Source organism: Rhinoderma darwinii, chromosome 6 (assembly GCF_050947455.1).
Source record: "Rhinoderma darwinii isolate aRhiDar2 chromosome 6, aRhiDar2.hap1, whole genome shotgun sequence".
Lineage (NCBI taxonomy): Eukaryota > Metazoa > Chordata > Amphibia > Anura > Rhinodermatidae > Rhinoderma > Rhinoderma darwinii.
Genome location: NC_134692.1, coordinates 71,823,269 through 71,845,502, shown reverse-complemented (window position 1 = coordinate 71,845,502; position 22,234 = coordinate 71,823,269). Strand labels below are relative to the sequence as shown.

At 43.1% G+C, this 22,234-nt stretch overlaps 1 protein-coding gene across 2 annotated transcripts in view; it reads left to right on the top strand.

The window, feature by feature from the left end:
* The window catches only part of ANKAR (ankyrin and armadillo repeat containing), a 468,018-nt gene that overhangs the window by 114,831 nt on the left and 330,953 nt on the right, over window positions 1-22,234 (top strand). For both annotated transcript variants that reach the window (XM_075829926.1, XM_075829927.1), the window contains exon 4: window positions 7,743-7,906. In XM_075829926.1, coding sequence (XP_075686041.1) covers window positions 7,743-7,906 — 164 coding nt within the window. The remainder of the gene's footprint in view (window positions 1-7,742; window positions 7,907-22,234) is intronic.

Sequence of the window (22,234 nt, the reverse complement as noted above, 5' to 3'; positions counted from 1 at the left end):
GAAATGACAGGCAGGTGGTATTCTAGTTTTCAGTAGTTTTTAATATATATATACACACATATTGCTCCACAGTGGTCCAATAGTATAGACAGGGACAACAGTGAGAAAAAATATTCTCCGTGTCCAACTGTAGAGTCAAAGAAAAGCACTAAAGGTAAAACCCTCGTTCAGACCTGAGGGGGACATGGTATTTAGTCGATGGATCCATCTCGCTTCCTCTTGCAAGAGTTTACGATCCAAATTGCCCGCTCTGGGGCCCATTTTGATTTGAGTGATGCCCCAAAATTTAAGCAACGTAGGGTTACCTCCATGAAATTTTATAATATGTCTCGTAAGGGTGGTATCCTCATTACAAGTCACTGCACTCATATGCCTTGATACACGTCTCCTCAACTCCTGAATGGTTTTACCCACATATAGTTTAGGACAGGGACACCTGGCGATATAAACTACCCCACTGCTCTGGCAGTTCAAAAACTGCTCTATTCGATAGGACTTCCCATCGACAGGATTGGAAAAGTTCTTAACAGTCGGCATTAGGGGGCAGAAAGAACATCTGCCACATGGATGAAAACCCTTCAGTGATGATTTAAGCCAAGTTGAGGGAGTGTTGGATTGTCTGGAGTAATGACTATGTACCAGGAACTCCCGTAAATTCCTACCCCTCCGATAGGTAACACTCGGATTAGCCATCACTGCATCCCTAAGATCAGGGTCAGCAGTGAGGATAGCCCAGTGTCTGTATAGGATTTGTACAACTTGGGGGGAACAAACATCATACGTGCCAATACATCGAATGACATCGGATGACCCCGCTTTAGTATTTATTTTATTACCCTTCTTTGACAATAGGTCACTCCTATCAGAAGCCCTTGCTCTAGCGTATGCCCTATGCAGCCACTTTTTTGGGTAGCCACGTGCTATGAACTTGTTGAAAAGACCATCACACTCAGTTTGAAAGGATAGTTCACTAGAACAATTACGTCTGGCTCTCAAGTATTGACCAATGGGTATACCCTTCTTAAGGGCAGGAGGATGATAGCTCTGCCAATGGAGAAGGCTATTAGTGGCAGTAGCCTTACGGAAGATATCCGTTTGGACACCGCCACCAGGATCCAAAGATATCTTGAGATCAAGAAAATTGATAGTATGATCATGAATTTCATACGTAAATTTCATGCCAATAGAGTTGGCATTGAGCATAGACATGAAGTCACGAAAGGTGTTGACATCCCCATCCCAGAGGATGAGAATGTCATCAATGTATCTTCCCCAAAATGATATGTGTGAAGTAAAGGAGAAGAAATTATCAGAAAAGACGACAGTGTCTTCCCACCACCCTAAGAAAAGGTTCGCATAAGTAGGTGCACAAACAGTACCCATAGCCGTGCCCTTTATTTGGTGATAATATTTATGATCAAAAATAAAATAATTGTGAGTAAGTAAAAAACGTAGGAGTGACAGAACAAAATCGTTGTGACGTTGGAATTGGGTGCCTTTAGTGTTCAGGAAATATTTGACAGCAGTGAGTCCCAGATCGTGCTGAATGTTAGTGTAAAGTGACTCCACGTCTATGCTCGCTATCATGGTGGTGGGAGTTACATTGATCTCATGGATCCTGGTGACGGTGTCCTTGGTATCCCTAAGATAGGAAGACAGTGAGGAGACAAATGGTGTCAATATCTCGTTGACATAGAGACTAACACCCTGTGTCAGGCTGTCGTTACCCGACACAATGGGTCTACCAGGAAGGGGAGAGGTTGCTTTATGGACCTTTGGCAACGCATAAAAGGTCGCCAAAGTAGGAGTCGAGTTGTAAAGGCACTTGAATTCATCAGTGGTGATGAGATTCTTGTTCCTAGCACCGTTAAGGAGGGTATATAGTTCGGCAAGATATTTAGCCGTAGGATTAGCATCCAAAGTGACATAGGTGGTATTGTCATCAAGTAACCTATGAACCATGCTAACGTAGTCGGCATGGTTCATGATCACAATGTTGCCCCCCTTATCAGAGGGTTTGAGTACTAAGTTGTCGTCTCTACAAAAAGTGTCCAATGCCCCTCTTTCATCACTGGTAAGGTTGCCAAAGGTATTAGATTTCTTGGTTTTAAGTTTTTTAAGGTCATTACACACCATCCTAACAAAGGTATCAATGTGACTATATTGTGAAAATGGAGGTGTGAGCTTGGACTTAGGACGTAATGTCGAGAATGGTCCAATAGCATCTGCAACACCAAACTCACTCTCATGGAGTAAAGTCTCAAGGTCCCTCAAGGTGTTAGTTTCTGCACGATCCTGAGAAGTTCTCTCAGATGTGTTCGCCTTAAAATATTTATGTAGGGCCAGTTTTCGTGCGAAGAGGTTAATGTCCTTTACCCATCCAAATTCGTCATAAGACGGAGTTGGGGTGTATGACAGACCCTTTTTAAGTAAAGTCACTTGATGAGAGTTGAGTTGACACGAGGATAAATTGATTACTTGCATCTCATCATCCCTTACTGCCTGTATGTTAGATGTTAGGGTTTTATCCCCCAGTTCAGACTGGGTGGGCCTAAAAAAGGAAAAGTAGTGAGGGGGCCAGTAGATTGTTTGACAGTGTTGTCCCCTCCATATAGGCTTGGGTTGGCACGAGAGGCATGAGGGGTGGACGGTATGTTCATAGAATTTGGCATAGATGAAGGAACAGGCACAGATAGAGTAGAGGAGGAGCCTAATGTACTGGGGGGACATATTGTAGTATGATAAGGAACGTTAGTTGTAAATGGTCTAGACGTAGTAGGAGTTCTCTTGGAAAAAGTCGGTCTATTATTCTTGATTTTTCGTTTAGTGCCAAGTCTGAGGCTATCGGCACTATTTCTAGATTCCTCCGTGCCTGATGTATCCGACTCCCCTTTGATGAGTGCGGACCAAGCAGCGTCAATATGAAGGTGGTGACAGTTGATGTGATCGTGGGTTGCTGTGGGATGTGAGCAGCCAGAGTGTACTTCTCTGGCGCTATGTCGGTATGTGGCTTATCTGCACATGCGCTAGCGACTCCCTTGTAAAGTCGCGATCTGAACTAGGGTGAAATCACTAAGTTCTCCCTTTGCTCCCATACGCATGCGCCACCTCCCGTCTGTGATTTGACTATCTTACTCTGCTGCCCATACGCCGGCTGGATACAGCTGAGAGTTCGCTGTGTCTCCCCTGCTGCTATTGGCTATTGGGCCTGACACACCTCCGAATGTGTCATCCGACGTATCTATATCAGGATCAGTTTCATTTCGCGCCGCCATTAGCCCCGTGGACCCCTGAGGACGCTACTTAGTAGCGAAACATGTCGGGGGGGCTGCTAATGTTTTAAACACTGCCGTCGACCGGACCTACTATTACTTATCAATTCTAACTGGATAGGGAAAATACTGATAATCATACGCCTAATACTATATGTGTCTGTTGAATCAGATGACACATATGTGTACCCGGTCCTCGGCTGCTGACAATTTTAAACTTATTCATGTGGTCTGTCCGAGCTATACGTAGCTGAATAAAAGTTATTTATTTTATCTATTGTGGTGGCTGGGAAATTGGGCTTGGCTGTTGCAGACAGCCCTTTTTGTGTTAATGTTTTTTTATAATATGTAGCCCAAAACTGAATTCGATATTCAATATGTGGTCTTACAAGGAATTTATAGAGGGGTAATATTACATTTGAATCATAAGTTTTTATCTCTCTTTTTATTCACCCTAAAATCCTACTTGCTTTTGCAGCTGCTGCCTGACATTGAGTACTGCTGCTTAGCTTATTTGTAACTAGTAATACCCAGGTCCTTATCTTGTTCTGTTATCCTCGGGTTTTATTCCATTTAATGTATATGAATTAATACTATTATTGTGTCCTAGGTGCATTACTTTACATTTATTAACATTAGATTTCATCTGCCATATTTTTGCCCATTCTGTCAGCTTATCTAGGTCTTTCTGTAATATTTTATAGTCAAGCTGAGTTTTAAGTGTCCTACAAAATTTTGGCTCGTCAGCAAAAATTGACACCTTGTTATCAATCCCATCCACAAGGTCATTAATAAAGAGATTAAAAATAATTGGGCCTTACACTGATCCTTGTGGTACCCCACTGCTGACTTCAACCCATTTTGAGTAAGTACCATTTATAACAAATCTTTGCTTTCTGTCCTTTAACCAATTCCTCTACCCACTTGCATACCTGGTCCCCCAGTCCCTGTGTCTGTAGTTTCAGTACAGAACTGTTGTGTGGAACAGTATCAAATGCTTTTACAAAATCCAAATAAATCACATGAGTCGCATCCTTATAGAAACCGTGCATGTTAGTTAGGCACGACCTGTTTTTCATTAATCTATGCTGTGATCAGTTATTAGACTTTTCTCCGCTATATATTTTTGAAGTTAATCTCTTAGAATACTCTCAAATATTTTACATACAACAGATGTCAAACTTACTGGACAATAGTTACTTGGTTCCACCTTCTCACCCTTCTTAAATATTGGTACAACAAAAATTGTCCTCCAATTCTGTGGCATTGATCCTGTTACAAGTTAATCTGAGAAGATGAGATGTCAAGCAGCAGCTGCAAAAGCAAATAGGATTTTAGGGTGTATAAAAAGGGAGCTAAAAACCTGTGATTCAAATGTAGTATTACTCCACTATAAATCCCTTGTATGGCCACATCTTGAATATGGAATTCAGTTTTGTGCTCCACAAGGATATAGGAGAACTGTAGAGGGTTCAAAAGCGGGCAACTAGATTATTAAATAGGATAGGAGGTGTCGCTTACGATGAAAGGCTAGAAAAATTGGGCTTGTTCAGCTTGGAAAAAATACATCTTAGAGGTAATCTTACTAAGTACTGTATATGTGTGATCAATACTGAGAACCAGTACATGATCTGTTCCTTCCAAGGACTCTACAAAGGACCAGGGGACATCCACTGCGTGTGGAACAAAGAAGTTTCAGACATCAATATAGAAAATGGTTATTTACAGTTAGAGTGGTCAAGCTATGAAATGCCCTTCCCCAAGAGGTAGTGATGGCAGATACTATGTAAGAATTTAAAAAAGGCTAGATGCTTATTTACTGACGAACGGCATCGAGGGTTAGAATTAATCTAGTAATGAATGAACTGTAATTTATTGAGAAAAGCGTTTTTTTTCAACCTATGTAACTATGAGATACAATGGTCTGTCCATTACTGAGCTCAATTTCCTTAATTCCCGTGGATGAATTGCGTCTGGGCCTGGGAATTTATCAATATTTAATTTGCTCAGATGCTGCTGTACTTCCTCCTGTGTTAAGCAGGTAATTTTGGATGGGGAACCTTTATCATTGTACCCCTGAATATCTCACACTGGGAGCTTATCATTAAACACAGAGGAAAAGTACGTGTTTAATATCTCATCCCTCCCTTTTTCCACTACAATTATATTCCCATGCTCGTCTTTAAGAGGGCCAATATTATCAGACTTTTTGAGATTCATTTTAATGTCGTTAGCGATTTGTTTTTCTGTAGATCACTTTGCTAACTTGATTTCATTTTAAAATTTTCTATTGAGATCTTTGTAAGTCTGGAAGGCTTCTGCTGAGCCCTCAGCCTTCAATGTTTTTAATGCTTTTTGTCTTATTATATTCAGTAATTCCCTATTCAGCCATATCGGTCATTCCTAGACATTTTGTTACCAGTGGGTATAAACTTACTATACGATTCATGTAATATATCTTTAAAAATTCCGCATTTATCTTCAATATTCCTATTTACCATTACATGATCCCAGTCAACAAGACAAGTGTTTCCTTCAGTCGATTAAATTTTGCTTTCCTAAAATTCCAGGTTTTTGTTGCTCCCCTTCGTATTGTTTTATTGAAAATTATATTAAAACTTACCATATTATGGTCACTATTGCCCAATTGCTCCCGGACCTCCACATCTGATATTGTGTCTGGTCTAGTAGATAAGACCAGATCCAGAACATTATCCCCTCTGGTTGGTTTATTAACCAACTGAGTGAAATACTTGTCTTGAGTTGTGTATAAAAACTTCCAGCTTTTAGCAGCCTATATGTCCCAATTAATGTCAGGATAGTTAAAATCCCCCATAATAAGGACCACATTATTATTTGCGGCCTTTTCTATTTGTTGCAGCATTTCAGCCTGAGCCTTTTCCGCTATGTTCAGTGGCTTATAACAAACTCCAATCAGCAGTTTACCGTTATTAATCGCTCCATGAATATTTACCCATAATGACTCCACACTGTCACATTCTCCCCTAATGTCTTCTGTTAGAGCTGAAGCCCGGCTGTCATTAGACAACTGGACACTCACTCTACCTGGAATAGGACATGTGATATGTAATATACATACATGTGATATATGTGATATGTAATAATTGACTTTTTGCTAGGTCCTTCGCTGCTGGGGCACCCTCCGAATGCGAAAACGGGGTCTCAAAACTCCCCTTTCCTCTTCACCGCACCCCCCCCCCCCACCCACGCAGTGAGGAGGAACTTGAATGTAGCTGCAGTTGAGCATGCGCCTGCCGCTTCACTCATCATTTAAAGGACTGGCGGAAACAGCTGAGCGGTGTACTGGGCTTTTCTCCGTCATTCCCATAGACTTTGAATGGAGCAGCAATACGCATGCTCGTCCGCCACTCCATTCAATGTCCTCTTCACTGCGGTCATGCATTGAGGAGGAATATGGGGTTTCGGGCCCTCCGCCCTTACAATTGGTGGATGTATCAGCAATCAGACAATTATCACCTAACCTGTGGATAGGTGAGAATTGTCGATTTAAGGAATTAAAGGGAACCTGCCACCAGCATTTCACCTATTAAACCAGCAATAACTGGTGGAAGTGGGAGAAAAATCATGTTTATGTAACCTATAATTATCTCTGTACCGTTAGTATTTTATTATTTAGTGTTCCTGTGCCATATGCTAATGAGCATAAAAGAGTCATATCTTCATTAGAAAAGAGTCATATATTCATTCTTTAGCCTTCCGGGTTAACCCTGCCTCCTTACTTTTAATTGACAGCTCCTTGCCTCCCCCCAGCACACACAAAACCACGCGCTTGCGCATCAATGTTCTATTCTGGTGCATGCGCACAATGGGACATCATATCGGCGCATGTGCAGTAACTAGATTTGAGTCCCAGAATAAGCAGGGAAGGGTATTGGGCCAGACATGACGGGCACATGCGCACTATCTCAGACGAGATTTTGTCATTCGGGGCGGGGCGGTTTTCGGCGGTGGGCGGGCATAAGAAATGGAACGAACTTGACTGCCGGATTATCAACATAAAAGGCACAAAATGTTTGCAGACCGTTATTTACGGTCAGAGGAGAAGTTTACGTCAATGAACTTTTGACAGCAGCAGCCAGCAAATGGTAGAGTTTAATAGGTGACATGCTGGTGACTGGTTCCATTTAAAGTAACATCTAGCTGCAGCCTTTTTGGGCCAAAAAAGTTCCAAAAAACAAACACCACAGAAAAGTGTCAAAATGCCCTCGGTGAAGCCAGCCTAATATAGCTCTTTTCTTTTGCATCCACTCCTGTGTTTGGCTAAAAAAAACTGCACCAATAACTGCATCTGTATCCAGTCTTAAAATATTTAGGAGCAACTTTATTTTATGCTGTATATACATTACTTTTCCAAAGCAAAGGTGAAAATGCATCCTATAAACGAATAGTGATGTTGTGATAGTGATTATTTCTGCCTATATTTTGCAGATGATAAAGTTAAGACTGAACGCGAATTACCACCACTTATACTTGGAGAAAATTATAAGTGTCAGCATTTCCAGTATCCACCAAATGAATATTTTCATCTACATGGAGGAATAGAATTTGACTTAGGAACTCCACCACTTCAAAATGTGTCAGACGACATCAAGGTATGAAAAAGTTTATTTATTCATTTCATGTATTACATACTTACATAGTTGAAAGAGAAGTTCCAGGCACAAGCTTGTATACAGAAATACCAGGCAGTATACAGTATGTATTATTCGTCTTCCAACAAGGTATAAAGTAGCTACCTGGGTGGGGCAAGACCTGGGTGGGGCAGGGTGTACGCAAGAGGTTGTGGTTCTCTGGTTAAAACCGCCCCCTTACATGAATGGGTCTCTACAATGCCATATACTTTCCTAGGCACAGCACATACTGGCGCAATGATGTCATCACACCTGCCTGCACCCTGCCGCTGACATCGTTGGCCACAGACCTGAAGAGGCCTTTAGTCCAAGCTACTCCATTTATTGTGAGAAATGGGTTAGGTTAGTATTACTGGGGTATTCAAGGGATAGGCTCTCAATAGCTGATCGGTCGGGGTCCAACTCCCGATCAGCTGTTTTGAAGGGGGTGCAGCGCTCGTACGAGTACTGCTTACCCTTAATTTCTACTTCCTCACTGTAAATCGTCGACACACATGTACCTGCGATTCACAAGTATTGCAGCCTTTTTCTCCCATTAAATTCAATAGGAGACGATTCACAGTGAGCAAGAAGAAAAGATGAGGAAGCAGCGCTTGTACGAGCGCTGCACCCCTTCAAAACAGCTGATCGGCGAGGGTCCCGAGAGTCGGACCCTGACCGATCAGCTATTAATGGCCTATCCTGACTATAGGCCATCAATTTGTAGGGACTGAAAAACGCCTTACATTTTATTATTGTTCGTGGGCACTTTTACTGTGTGGGGGCACTAAGGGGACACTTTTACTATATGGAGGGCACTATTACTGTGTTGCAGGCGCTATTATTGTGTGTGAACATAAAGGGAGACACTATTATGGTGTTAATACCACTATCAGAGCACTATTACTGCGTGGGGCACAAAGAAGGGCACTATTACTGTGTGGTGCACAGAGCGAGGTATTGTTAATGTGCAGGGCACAATGAAGGGCACTATTATTATGTGTAGCCCTATTACCAACTGTGGGACTATTTGTTTGGCACTATTGTTGGAGTTACTATATTTATGGGGGCATTTGGGGCAGCAGGCACAGAATTGAAAAAAGTAGCAATGTAACGTCCGTGGTCGCTGACCACGAACTCTTCTCATCCTGCCGATGCCATTCTCTCCAGAGATGCCAGCACATGCGGCCATCCTGTCCTGCAGTGACCACAGTGACCACTAGAGTGCGGTCACGAGCTCAGTCCAGCCTCAAAGAGCCAGAGCGCACACGTGTGAGATTTAGCTGATTGCTCCCAGTCACTCTGTACTATAAGAAGGGCCCTGCCCCTTCCTTCATTGCCTGAGCGTTGTTTGTACCTACCCGTATCAGTCTCTGCAAATGGTCCCTTGAGTGTTCCCCAGTTCCCAGTGTTCCCGTTCCTGCTACCTGTATCCTATATCCTGTGCTTCCGTGTTCCTCTTCTGTACAGAGTTGGAGTCGTGTTGTGTCGCCTGCTATACCCGCTGTGTTTCACCGCACCTGTTGTCTGCCTGCTGCCAGAGTTCCATCCGAGCCTAAACCACCTGTGATTGTGAGTCGTTATGAAGGTCTGAGACAGATGGAGGAAAAAGGGAATGGGAACGACTCCAATTAGAGCAGATAGTGAATAAAAGTAACAGCAAATGACTAAATGTGCTAACTGCCACACACTGTCAACAATGTATGCAAAAAATATTACCAAGAGAAGGACAAAATCGTGTGAATAAATGGCACTTGCACACCAATATGCTGTAATTATTCTGGGGTATGTGGACACACTAGGCCGCTCTGCCGTAGCGAAGTGGCAGCTGGCCAAACAACAGTCAATGGAAAGTCTTAGCACAAGAGTATATTGTATGAAAGTCCAGACAGACACAAGATGTAGCTGACGTTTTGGCACAGATGCTTAGTGGCACAGGTGACACTTGGCGTGGCAGATGACGCTTGACGTGGCAGATGACACTGGACGTGGTAGATGACAATGGACTGGACAGATGGAATAAACATGACTCCAACACTAGACTTCTGCTTAGGAACAAACACAGTTACAGGATACAGGATACGGGAAGCAGCATATGGGAACAGTGGGAACAGGATACAACTAAGGGACCAGTTGCTTAAACTAACATGGGAAGACAACAACAATGCTCAGGCACAGGAAGGAGCGCAGGACAGACTTATATAGAACAAAATTTGGTTTTGAACCATACCTAATAGAAATTCCCAAAAAGGATGCAATAATTATATTGCACGATGCCGTTTCCGAAAAGAACAATATATATTGTTAACAATAGTTATTTCTGTCCCCCTTTTCATAATATTCAGAGAATCTCTAGTGACTGGTATAGTGCCAAGGGACTGGCGCAGGGCAAATGTGGTGCCTATTTTCAAAAAGGGCTCTAGGTCTTCCCCGGGTAATTATAGACCAGTAAGCTTAACATCCATTGTGGGGAAAATGTTTGAGGGGCTATTGAGGGACTATATACAGGATTATGTGACAAAAAATAGTATTATAAGTGACAGCCAGCACGGTTTTACTAAGGACAGAAGTTGTCAAACTAACCTAATCTGTTTTTATGAAGAGGTGAGCAGAAGCCTAGACAGAGGGGCCGCTGCGGATTTAGTGTTTTTGGACTTTGGAAAGGCATTTGATACTGTCCCCAATTGACGCCTAATGGGTAAATTAAGGACTATAGGTTTAGAAAATCTAGTTTGTAATTGGATTGAGAATTGGCTCAAGGACCGTATCCAGAGAGTTGTGGTCAATGATTCCTACTCTGAATTGTCCCCGGTAATAAGTGGTGTACCCCAGGGTTCAGTGCTGGGACCACTATTATTCAACTTATTTATTAATGATATAGAGGATGGGATTAATAGCACTATTTCTATTTTTGCAGATGACACCAAGCAATGTAATATAGTTCAGTCTATGGAAGATGTTCGTGAATTGCAAGCAGATTTAAACAAACTAAGTGTTTGGGCATCCACTTGGCAGATGAAGTTTAATGTAGATAAATGTAAAGTTATGCATCTGGGTACCAACAACCTGCATGCATCATATGTCCTAGGGGGAGCTACACTGGCGGATTCACTTGTTGAGAAGGATCTGGGTGTACTTGTAGATCATAAACTAAATAACAGCATGCAATGTCAATCAGCTGCTTCAAAGGCCAGCAAGATATTGTCGTGTATTAAAAGAGGCATGGACTCGCGGGACAGGGATGTAATATTGCCACTTTACAAAGCATTAGTGAGGCCTCATCTAGAATATGCAGTTCAGTTCTGGGCTCCAGTTCATAGAAAGGATGCCCTGGAGTTGGAAAAAATACAAAGAAGAGCAACGAAGCTAATTAGGGGCATGGAGAATTTAAGTTATGAGGAAAGATTAAAAGAATTAAACCTATTTAGCCTTGAAAAAAGACGACTAAGGGGGGACATGATTAATTTATATAAATATATTAATGGCACATACAAAAAATATGGTGAAATCCTGTTCCATGTAAAACCCCCTCAAAAAACAAGGGGGCACTCCCTCCGTCTGGAGAAAAAAAGGTTCAACCCGCAGAGGCGACAAGCCTTCTTTACTGTGAGAACTGTGAATCTATGGAATAGCCTACCGCAGGAGCTGGTCACAGCAGGGACAGTAGATGGCTTTAAAAAAGGGTTAGATAATTTCCTAGAACAAAAAAGTATTAGCTCCTATGTGTAGAAATTTTTTCCTTCCCTTTTGCCGTCCCTTGGTTGAACTTGATGGACCTAGTACTGGGTGACTACTACTACTGTTAGAAAATGTTCTCAACTGGCACAGCGGCGCTTGAACAGGCAGTGCAGTCTGTGCAGTACTGCAGGCTTTGCTGAGCAGAGGCTATGGCTGCCAGTGTTTGGGTAGAAAGGACCCCAGTCTGCTCTCCAGAAGAGGAGACTTTAAATCCGTCTTCCCTATATTTGGCAGCCACATCCGCTGCTCAGCCAGCTGTAACATGAGCTATGACTCTGGAGGGAAGTACAGTGTGCACAACCTCCCGAGTCTGGCCAAAGTTCCATAATTACATGTTTTTTAAACCCCCCCCTCCCCATTGAGAAATGTCTGTGTACACCCATGGAGCAGGGCTATATGTGTCTTTAAGGCCTCATTCACACATTGCAGATTTGATCAGTATTTTGCAGTAGTATTTTGAAACCAAAGCCGGGCCTGGATCCTAAACACAGGGGAACTATAATGTAAAGATGTCTACTTCTCTTCTTTGTATGTATTTCAGCTTCAACATACTGATGCAAAATACTAATCAAATTTGCAATGTCTGAATAAAGGCCCATTTTGTGCAAACTGGGCAGTGATCAGACGACGAACGAGCAAGTACTCGTTCGTCAGCAGAGATGTGCTTTTATGCTGCCCTGAAAAACATCGCTCTCGACAGTAAACAGTTAGCTCCAGAATTATTTGGACAGTGACACAATCTTCATGATTTGGGTTTTGCATGCCACCACCTTGGATTTGGAATGAAACAACTGAGATGCAATTGAAGCGTAGAATTCCAGGTTTAATTCAAGGGGTTGAACAAAAATCTCCTGTAAAACGTTTAGGAATTGCAACCATTTTTCTACACAGCCTCCTCATTTCAGAGGCTCAAAAGTAATTGGACCAATTAACATTACCATAAATAAACACTAGTGACCCAGTGCCTTTTGCAGCCATGCATGCCCATGCCATCACACTGCATCCAGCATGTTTTACAGAGGATGTGGTGTGCTTTGGATCATGAGCCGTTCCAAGCCTTCTCCATACTTTCTTCCTCCCATCATTCTGGTACAGGTTGTCTTAGTTTCATCTGTCCAAAGAATGCGGTTCCAGAACTGGGCTGGCTTCTTTAGATGTTGTTTAGCAAAGTCTAATCTGGCCTTTCTATTTTTTAGGCTGATTAATAGTTTGAACCCTCTGTATTTTCTCTCATGCAGTCTTCTCTTCACTTGGGTATATGTTGTGAAGAGGTTTTTCTTCACCATGGAAAGGATTCTGCGGTCATCCACCACCGTTGTCCTCCGTGGATGTCCAGTCCTTTTGGAGTTAACGAGATTACCAGTGCGCTCTTTTTTTTTTCTAGAATGTACCAAACTGTTGATTTGGCCACTCCTAACAATTGTGCTATCTCTCTGATGGATTTCTTTATTTTTTTCAGCCCAACGATGGCCTGTTTCACTTGCATTGTGAGCTCCTTTGACCTCATGTTGTGGGTTCACATCAACAGCTTCCAAATGCAAATGCCACACCTGGAATCAACTCCAGCCCTTTTACCTGCTTAATTGACGATGGATTAACGAGGGAATAGCCCATGCATTCCATTAAATAACTTTTGAGATAATTGTCCAATTACATTTGGTCCCTAGAAAAAGAGGCAGCTACATATTAAAGAGCTGTAATCCCTAAACCCTTCCTCAAATTGTGATGAGAATACCCTCAAATTAAAGCGGAGAGTCTGCACTTTAAGCCCATATTGATTATTTAACTGTATATTCTATATATTTTGGTAAACACCTAAAATGCCAAAACTTGTGTCACTCTCCAAATACTTCTGGACCTAACTGTATCTCCCCTTGTAAACAGTAGATGTGCTGCCGATATTGAACCGAACGAACGTATTAATGATCGTTCATCTCCATAAAGTTATTGGCTCTTGCAAGGGGCCTTTAAACGTGTGCCGATCAGCCTGTAATTATCCGTGATCTGTTCTCGTTATGGGCACATATCTGCCTGTATAAACAAACCTTTAGGTCTATATCTGCAAATTATACATTTAAAAGTCTGCTGAGGGGGCGTGTCCTCAGCTTTCATGTGTGATGATTGTCAGCTGCTGATCACACAGCAAAGTGATGGTTTATGATGTATTAACCCCTGAAAACTAATGTGTTTAATTGGGAACTGTTCTGCCATTAGTCTTTTTTTTTCTGTTAAAGGGGTTGTGTCATCAAGACAATTCCTGTCCATATGCCCTACTGGGGTATATAGACATCATAGTGGGGCTTCCCTACATAGGACCCCTTTCTATGAGCCATATCGGAGAGGAGCTCTCCGCTGTGAACGGGGGCTCCCATCCTTGTACATTCATCTTAATGTCTACCATGTAATACTACCTCCCATCTCAGACAAAATGCCTTGTTGGTCTCGGCTTCCCTCAGCAGAAACAACTGTTTGCTGGGATCGGGACCTGGGGAGGGGCGATCAGTTGATTGCTCAAGGTGCCACATTCTGATAATGGTTGTTTATGATGAGACAACCCCTTGATTTGTCAATTATCACCACATTATCTGCAGGATAGGCAATAAGTGTCTGATCACTAGGTGCCCCATCAATGGGACCTCCTACAAATCACTAGAAAGGGGTCCCGAACCAGTATTCCTCCTCACTGCACAACTGGAGCGGCAGAGGAGCTTGCACAGTTCCACTCCATTCAAAGTCCTCGGGACTGACCAGTACAGCCGAGTACAGCGATTGGCTGTTTCAATCAGTTTCATTAAATAAAGCGGCAGGGCACATGCTCATCCTTCTCTCCAATCAAGCTTCTCACTGCAGCGGGTAGGGGATCCCTGTTAAAATGATCAGTGGGGGTATTAGTGATGAGGCCCCAGCGATCAGAAACTTGTCACGTATCCTGTGGACAGGTGATAATTTTAAATTCTGAGAATACCTCTTTAAGCCCCTGATCACCAGTAATGTGTTTGTCTGTGTGCTCTATAGCTGCTGTTGTCTTCACAGCATCTTTGTTTAGCTGAAGGAACTTGTGTGTGCACACTGGACATTGTCACAGGCTACTTAGTCTGTGAAGGGCTCCTTCTAGGAAACTGGCAGTAGTTTTACACGACAAATACATTACAATGGACTTTATGAGGCTTGATTTCAGTGGAAAGACACCTAAAGCAGTAAAGCAAATATATTACAAAGTTTATTATTTTTGTCCTTGGAAAAGTCTAGTTCGTATTGAAGTAAATCCCTTTTCAACTGTGCTGTAGCCTTTTTTCTTTCTCCTCCCCAACAGTTTCCTCCTGAGCTTTGAAGAGCATGTATTGGTACGGAACCATAAATATCTTCTAGCAGATACATGAAATTTTAAACTGCATATTTATAACAAATCCCCAAAAATATTAAAAATGAATAAATGAAGACACACACATGGCAAGAAATGCACCTTATTATGGGATAGCTAATAATCTTTCTTACTTAAAAAAGATAATAATTTTAAATAATAAGCTTTAAATCTTTAATTAGGATTTGTTCACATCATGTTTTTTGGCCTACTGTACTTTTAGCATATATACGCTGGGAAAAGCTCTTTACGTACACTACTGTTCAAAAGTTTAGGGTCACTTAGTAATTTCCTTATTTTTGCAAGAAAAGCACAGTTTTTTCAATGAAGATAACATTAAATTAATCAGAAATACACTCTATACATTGTTAATGTGCTAAATGACTATTCTAGCTGCAAACGTCTGGTTTTTAATGCAATATCTACATAGGTGTATAGAGGCCCATTTCCAGCAACCATCACTCCAGTGTTCTAATGGTACATTGTGTTTGCTAACTGTGTTAGAAGGCTAATGGATGATTAGAAAACACTTGAAAACCCTTGTGCAATTATGTTATCACCGCTGTAAACAGTCTTGCTGTTTAGAGGAGCTATAAAACTGACCTTCCTTTGAGCTAGTTGAGAATCTGGAGCATTACATTTGTGGGTTCGATTAAACTCTCAAAATGGCTAGAAAAAGAGAGCTTTCATGTGAAACTCGACAGTCTATTCTTGTTCTTAGAAATGAAGGCTATTCCATGCGAGAAATTGCCAAGAAACTGAAGATTTCCTACAACGGTGTGTACTACTCCCTTCAGAGGACAGCATAAACAGGCTCTAACCAGAGTAGAAAGAGAAGTGGGAGGCCCCGCTGCACAACTGAGCAACAAGACAAGTACATTAGAGTCTCTAGTTTGAGAAATAGACGCCTCACAGGTCCTCAACTGGCAGCTTCATTAAATAGTACCTGCAAAACGCCAGTGTCAACGTCTACAGTGAAGAGGCGACTCCGGGATGCTGGCCCTCAGGGCAGAGTGGCAAAGAAAAAGCCATATCTGAGACTGGCTAATAAAAGGAAAAGATTAATATGGGTAAAAGCACACAGACATTGGACAGAGGAAGATTGGAAAAAAGTGTTATGGACAGACGAATCTAAGTTTGAGGTGTTTGGATCACACAGAAGAACATTTGTGAGACGCAGAACAACTGAAAAGATGCTGGAAGAGTGCCTGACGCCATCTGTCAAGCATGGTGGAGGTAATGTGATGGTCTGGGGTTGCTTTGGTGCTGGTAAAGTGGGAGATTTGTAAAAGGGATTTTGAATAAGGAAGGCTATCACTCCATTTTGCAACGCCATGCCATACCCTGTGGACAGCGCTTGATTGGAGCTAATTTCATCCTACAACAGGACAATGACCCAAAGCACACCTCCAAATTATGCAAGAACTATTTAGGGAAGATGCAGGCAGCTGGTATTCTATCTGTAATGGAGTGACCAGCGCAGTCACCAGATCTCAACCCCATAGAGCTGTTGTGGGAGCAGCTTGACCGTATGGTACGCAAGAAGTGCCCATCAAGCCAATCCAACTTGTGGGAGGGCCTTCTGGAAGCATGGGGTGAAATTTCTCCCGATTACCTCAGCAAATTAACAGCTAGAATGCCAAAGGTCTGCAATGCTGTAATTGCTGCAAGTGGAGCATTCTTTGACGAAAGCAAAGTTTGAAGGAGAAAATTATTATTTCAAATAAAAATCATTATTTCTAACCTTGTCAATGTCTTGACTATATTTTCTAGTCATTTTGCAACTCATTTGATAAATATAAGTGTGAGTTTTCATGGAAAACACAAATTTGTCTGGGTGACCCCAAACTTTTGAACGGTAATGTATATGTTAAACATAGGCTTTGATGGATGCTAATCAGTGGCATCTGTCACCCATAGATTATTATGGGATACGTTAAACATATAGGTGAACTCTCATGGCCTTTTTCATGACATATCTGTTAAGTGCAGGGGCATAACTAGGAAAGACTGGGCCCCATAGCAAACTTGACTGGGCCCCCCCAGGTGCCACACGCAGCCCCCCTTATAGATAGTGCCCTCTGTAGATTGTGCCATACAGCCCCCCTGTAGACAGTGCTATACAGCCCCGCCTGTAGGCAGTGTTACACACCACTTTTAGATAGCGCCCTCCACCTCTCCCTTATAGTTAGTGCCATAAAGCCCCCCTGTAGATATTGCCATAAAGCCCCCTGTACATAGCGCCATATAGCTCCCCTGTATATAGTGCCACACAGCCCCCCTCCCTTGTATATAGTGCCACACAGCCCCCCCTTAGTAGATAGTGCCACACAGCCCCCCTTAGTAGATAGTGCCATACACAGACCCCTGTAGATTGGGCCACACATAGCCCCCTGTAGATAGAGCCACAGTCCCCCATTGTAAATAGTGCCATACAGCCCCCCTAGTAGATAGTGCCACACAGCCCCGCTTAGTAGTGTGACACAGCCCCTTGTATATAGTGCCACACAGTTCCCCATGTTTATAGTGCCACACAGCTCCCCCTTGTGTATAGTGCCACACAACCCCCCATGTCTATAGTGCCACACAGCCCCCCAAGTAGTACAAGGCAATGGCGCATCCGAGAAAGTTGTATCTGCTAGGGGGATGTCAATCAAACATAGAAAAATGGGTTTGGAGGCAGGACTATGTGACTTCAGGATAGCGGCACCGCATCATGACCATTTAATGAGTAATTAGCATATAGTGTGCGCCGTTTTAAAACTTGATTTTATAGATTTTGCTGCATCTGAAAAAAACTTACATTTGGAAATTTTGTCAGGTCATGTATTACCGCATGGTGGCTGGTCAAGGGGTTAAAACTACCAGCCATGTTTCTATTAAATATACAATGAATTGAAAACAATTCCATCTGCCCTGCAAGTTTGTTATTATAAATATATCCTATATAATGACACCTTCAGAACCAAGCTCTGACATATATACAGCACCAGAACAAAGCTCAGTACATATATACAGCACCAGAATCAACCTCAGTACATAAATACAGCACTAGAACCAAGCTCAGTACATATATACAATACCAGAACCAAGGTCAGTACATATATACAATACCAGAACAAAGATCAGTACATAAATACATAACCAGAACCAAGCTCAGTACATATATACATCCCCCTGAACCAAGCTCAGTACATATATACAGCACCAGAAGCAAGCTCAGTACATAAATACAGAACCAGAACAAAGCTCAAGACATATAGACAGTACCAGAACAAAGCTCATGCATATACAGTATACAGCAGCAGAACAAAGCTCAGTACTTAAATACAGCATCAGAACTAAGATCAGTACATATATACAGCCCCCAAGATCAGTACATACATACAACACCATAACAAATACACCTCAATTTAGTGCAACCCCTGCCGTATAGGTTTTTATAGCGTAAAACTACAGCTCCCACCATGGTCCGAACAATGGTAAGGATATGCTGGGAGATGCTGTTTCATCTCGCTGCAGATCATACAGTGACTACAGTACTGATTAGAGGCAGAATAAACATTTACATTAAGTGACTAACCGATGACGTCTCAGATTCTAGTTCTTTTTCTCTTTTCCCAGCCACAACCCTTTTCTGCAGTTTTCCGCTCAGATGTCTTCAGCTTCTCACTTTTAAAACATTTCTGCACCTATAAATGAAGATAAAATTCTCAACAACTCTAAATATAAAAGCACCATACACTGTATCCCTGATTATAATAGTACTATACACTGTGTCCCACACACACACCGTGCCCCCTCTAGATAGTGCCCCCATGTAGATAGTGACCCTCATAGGGCCTCTGTAGAATGTGCCCTACATAAAAGCCCCTGTAGATAGTGCCCCATATACAGCCCTCTGTATATAGTGCCCACATATGTACTCCAGAGCTGCAAGGCAATAGTTCTAACCACTGAGCCACGGTGCTGCTTTACATATAGCTTCCCCTATAGCCCACCTCTGTAGATAGTGCCCTACATATAGACCCCCTGTAGATAGTGCCTCACAGGTAGCCCACCCCTGTATATAGTGTCCCACATATAGTCCACCCCTGTAGATAGTGCCCTACAAATAGCTCCCCCTATAGATAGTGCTCCACATATAGCCCACCTCTGTAGATAGCGCCTCACATATAGCTCCCGCTGTATATAGTGTTCCACATATAGCTCACCCCTGTAGACAGTGGCCTGCATATAGCCTCCCTGTAGAGAGTGCCCACAGGTAGCCCATCTCTGTATAAAGTGTCCAACATATAGCACACCCCTATAGATAGTGCCTTACAAATAGCTCCCCCTATAGATAGTGCTCCACATATAACCCACCCCATTATATACGGTCCCACATATAGCCCACCCCTGTAGATAGTGCCCTACATATAGCTCCCACTGTATATAGTGCTCCACATCCCCACATATAGACCCACCCTGTAGATAGAGCACCCACTGTAGATAATGCCACTCACAGTTTTAGTAGAAAAAAACCAACTTTACATACTCACCCTGATCCCGTTCCTGCGCCGTCCGGTGGCAATGCAGATCTGTTCTCTTCTGAGTAGGTCTTCTGGAGCTGAACAACGCAAGCGGCGGGTCGTTTAAAGGCGCTAATTGGCAGGGCAGAATGACTTGCCAAAGCAATCAGCGCCTTTCAACCACAGTAGCGGTGCGATGATGTCATCGCACCGCTAACATTGTTTAAAGGCGCTGATTGCCTGTGCAAGTCATTTTGCCCCGCCAATCAGTGCCATTGTAGGGCGCTAAGTGGTCAGGCACGGAGCGTGGCTGGCCATTCAGCCCTAATATATGTATTTGTACCTGAGTGCTATAGATGCAGGTTCAATTACTGCAAGAGGGGTTGGCTGTCGCTAGCACCGGGCGACGCCACCGGGCATGAGAGGTCCCATGCGGCCCCGCCCATAAATGTTAGAGGCTCGGGCCCTGTAGTAGCGTCGCTACCTGTGTGGCAGCGATACCGGCTGCTAGCTGTGACATCGGGCATATGGGGGGGTGTTCGCGGGCGGTACGGGACCCCTCATGCCACGGGCCCTATAGTAAGTAGCTGCTACGGCTGCTACAGCGGTACTTATGCCACTGGTTAAGTGGATACCATCATAACCTATGGGTGATGAATACCACTGTTAGGCATCGGTTTAACGCATATGTCACCCATAGGCTCTAATGACAAGGCAATATGTTTTTATTTACTATACACTTGTGTCGTGAATAACCAGGCGCACACACACTTAGTACTAAGGCAAATAGAAAAGCGTAATACAAGGGGAAAGGTAGGGGAACTAGGCCTATTGTAATGCCCGTGATTGCAGGCTGTCAGCTCCAACCTCCCTCAGACAGCTGCAGCCACGAGTCGGCAAGGGCTGGCCCCAGCCTCCTCCTCAGGAGACGCCAGCGTCCACTAACCTCAGCCGGATCCCGTAGGGTGCGCGCGCACGCTCGTGCCTGCACTTATAGGGGCAGCGCACACACCAGGCCTCATGGATGAACTTTGACCCGTGAGTACCCTGGACTATAAGAGGGGTCCAGCCCCCTAGTTCTATGCTTGAGCGTTGTTGTGTTCCCTAGTTTGTCTATGTGATAGCCTCCTAGTGTGTTTCCTGTTCCAGTCCCTGTCCCTGTACCAATACCTGTTTCCAGTTCCTGTTCCTAGCAATCCATACATTCCTGGTCTAGCACTAAGCTGTGCCAAAGTCATGCCGTGCTGCATCCATGTCTGACCTGCTTCACCTCGCCGGACGTCCGCCTGCTACCTAGTCCCAGCCGAGCCTGCCTTGCTGCTGTCTGAGCTGCCACAGGTACCTATAGAACTATAGACATTCACCTGCTCCCTGTTGGCCAGCTGCCTTACCGCCAAGGCGGTACGGTCCAGTGGGTCCACAGACCCTTTGTGACACCTATGACCCTAATAAACAGAGGTAGTAATAGTGGGTGATACTAGCCAGTGAACCCCACTAAACACTAGCCCTGTAATATCCGGCACCTGGCATATAAATTCCACTCAAATAGCTGCATAAATGTAACAATTTATTGTTATCAATACATAGGGATTAACTGTATGTGAGTGTTCTAGCTAATAATAGCTATATTTAAAGGTGTGCTTATCATGAAATTCAATTTCGGATTTCTTTTTATTTCATCCTAATATTTACCAGTTAGAGTTACCAGAATTACGAGAATAATCTGCAAAACTAGTACTGCCATTCCTATCCCCCACAAAGATGCAACATTACAGTTCCAGATAAATTTATGTAATTTCTGCCAGTTTTTATTTTTACTGTGTCTTTTTCCTGTTAAGTGCCATTTCTTAGGCTTCGTTCACATCTGCGTATGGACTCCGTTCATGCGTTCCGTCTGACCTTTCCGTCAGGGGAACCCATGAACGGAATCCAAACTGAAACCATAGGTTTCCGTTTGCATCACCATTGATTTCAATGATTACGGATCCGGTGCAAATGGTTTCCATTTGTCACCGTTGTTTAAGGGTTCCGTCATTTTGACGGAATCAATACCGTAATTGACTGTGCTATTCATTCCGTCAAAACTGAACTTAGGATTTACCAAATCTTGGCAGTCTTACAAGTGTATTGTATTGTGACTGGAAAATGTGTCAAAAGAGGATGTAACTAACCAAGGGCTTGAAATAAACACAATGGGGCAGATTGATCAAAATGTCTTAAATTTTGACAGCTTAAAGGGGTTTTCCAGTCCCTAAAAATGTATGGCCTACCCTCAGGATAGGCCATCAATAGTTGACTGCTTGAGGTCCGTCTGCCGGGACCCCTGCAAAACAGCAGACCGGCGGGGGTCCCAGCAGTCGGACCCGAGCTATTAGCTATTGATGGCCTATCCTGAGGATAGACCATCAATTTTTACTGGCTGGAAAACCCCTATAAAACTAGACATCTTGCTAGTCTGCTACATATGTAAGACACCTTATAGTTGGCTTACTTTAGACCCATTTTTTGCGCCAAAACGTTAGTGCATTTTAAGTCTCACCCCTTATCTCTAAGCCACATCCCTTTTTCCTCTAAGAAACACCCACTTGTCTAGCGAGGTATAAAAGTCTAGATATGTACGGCATTTTTTTGGCAGAATTAGAGCCAAAAATCTGGCACATTTTGATTAGTATATCTGCCCCGAATGCATTTGGCTCTATC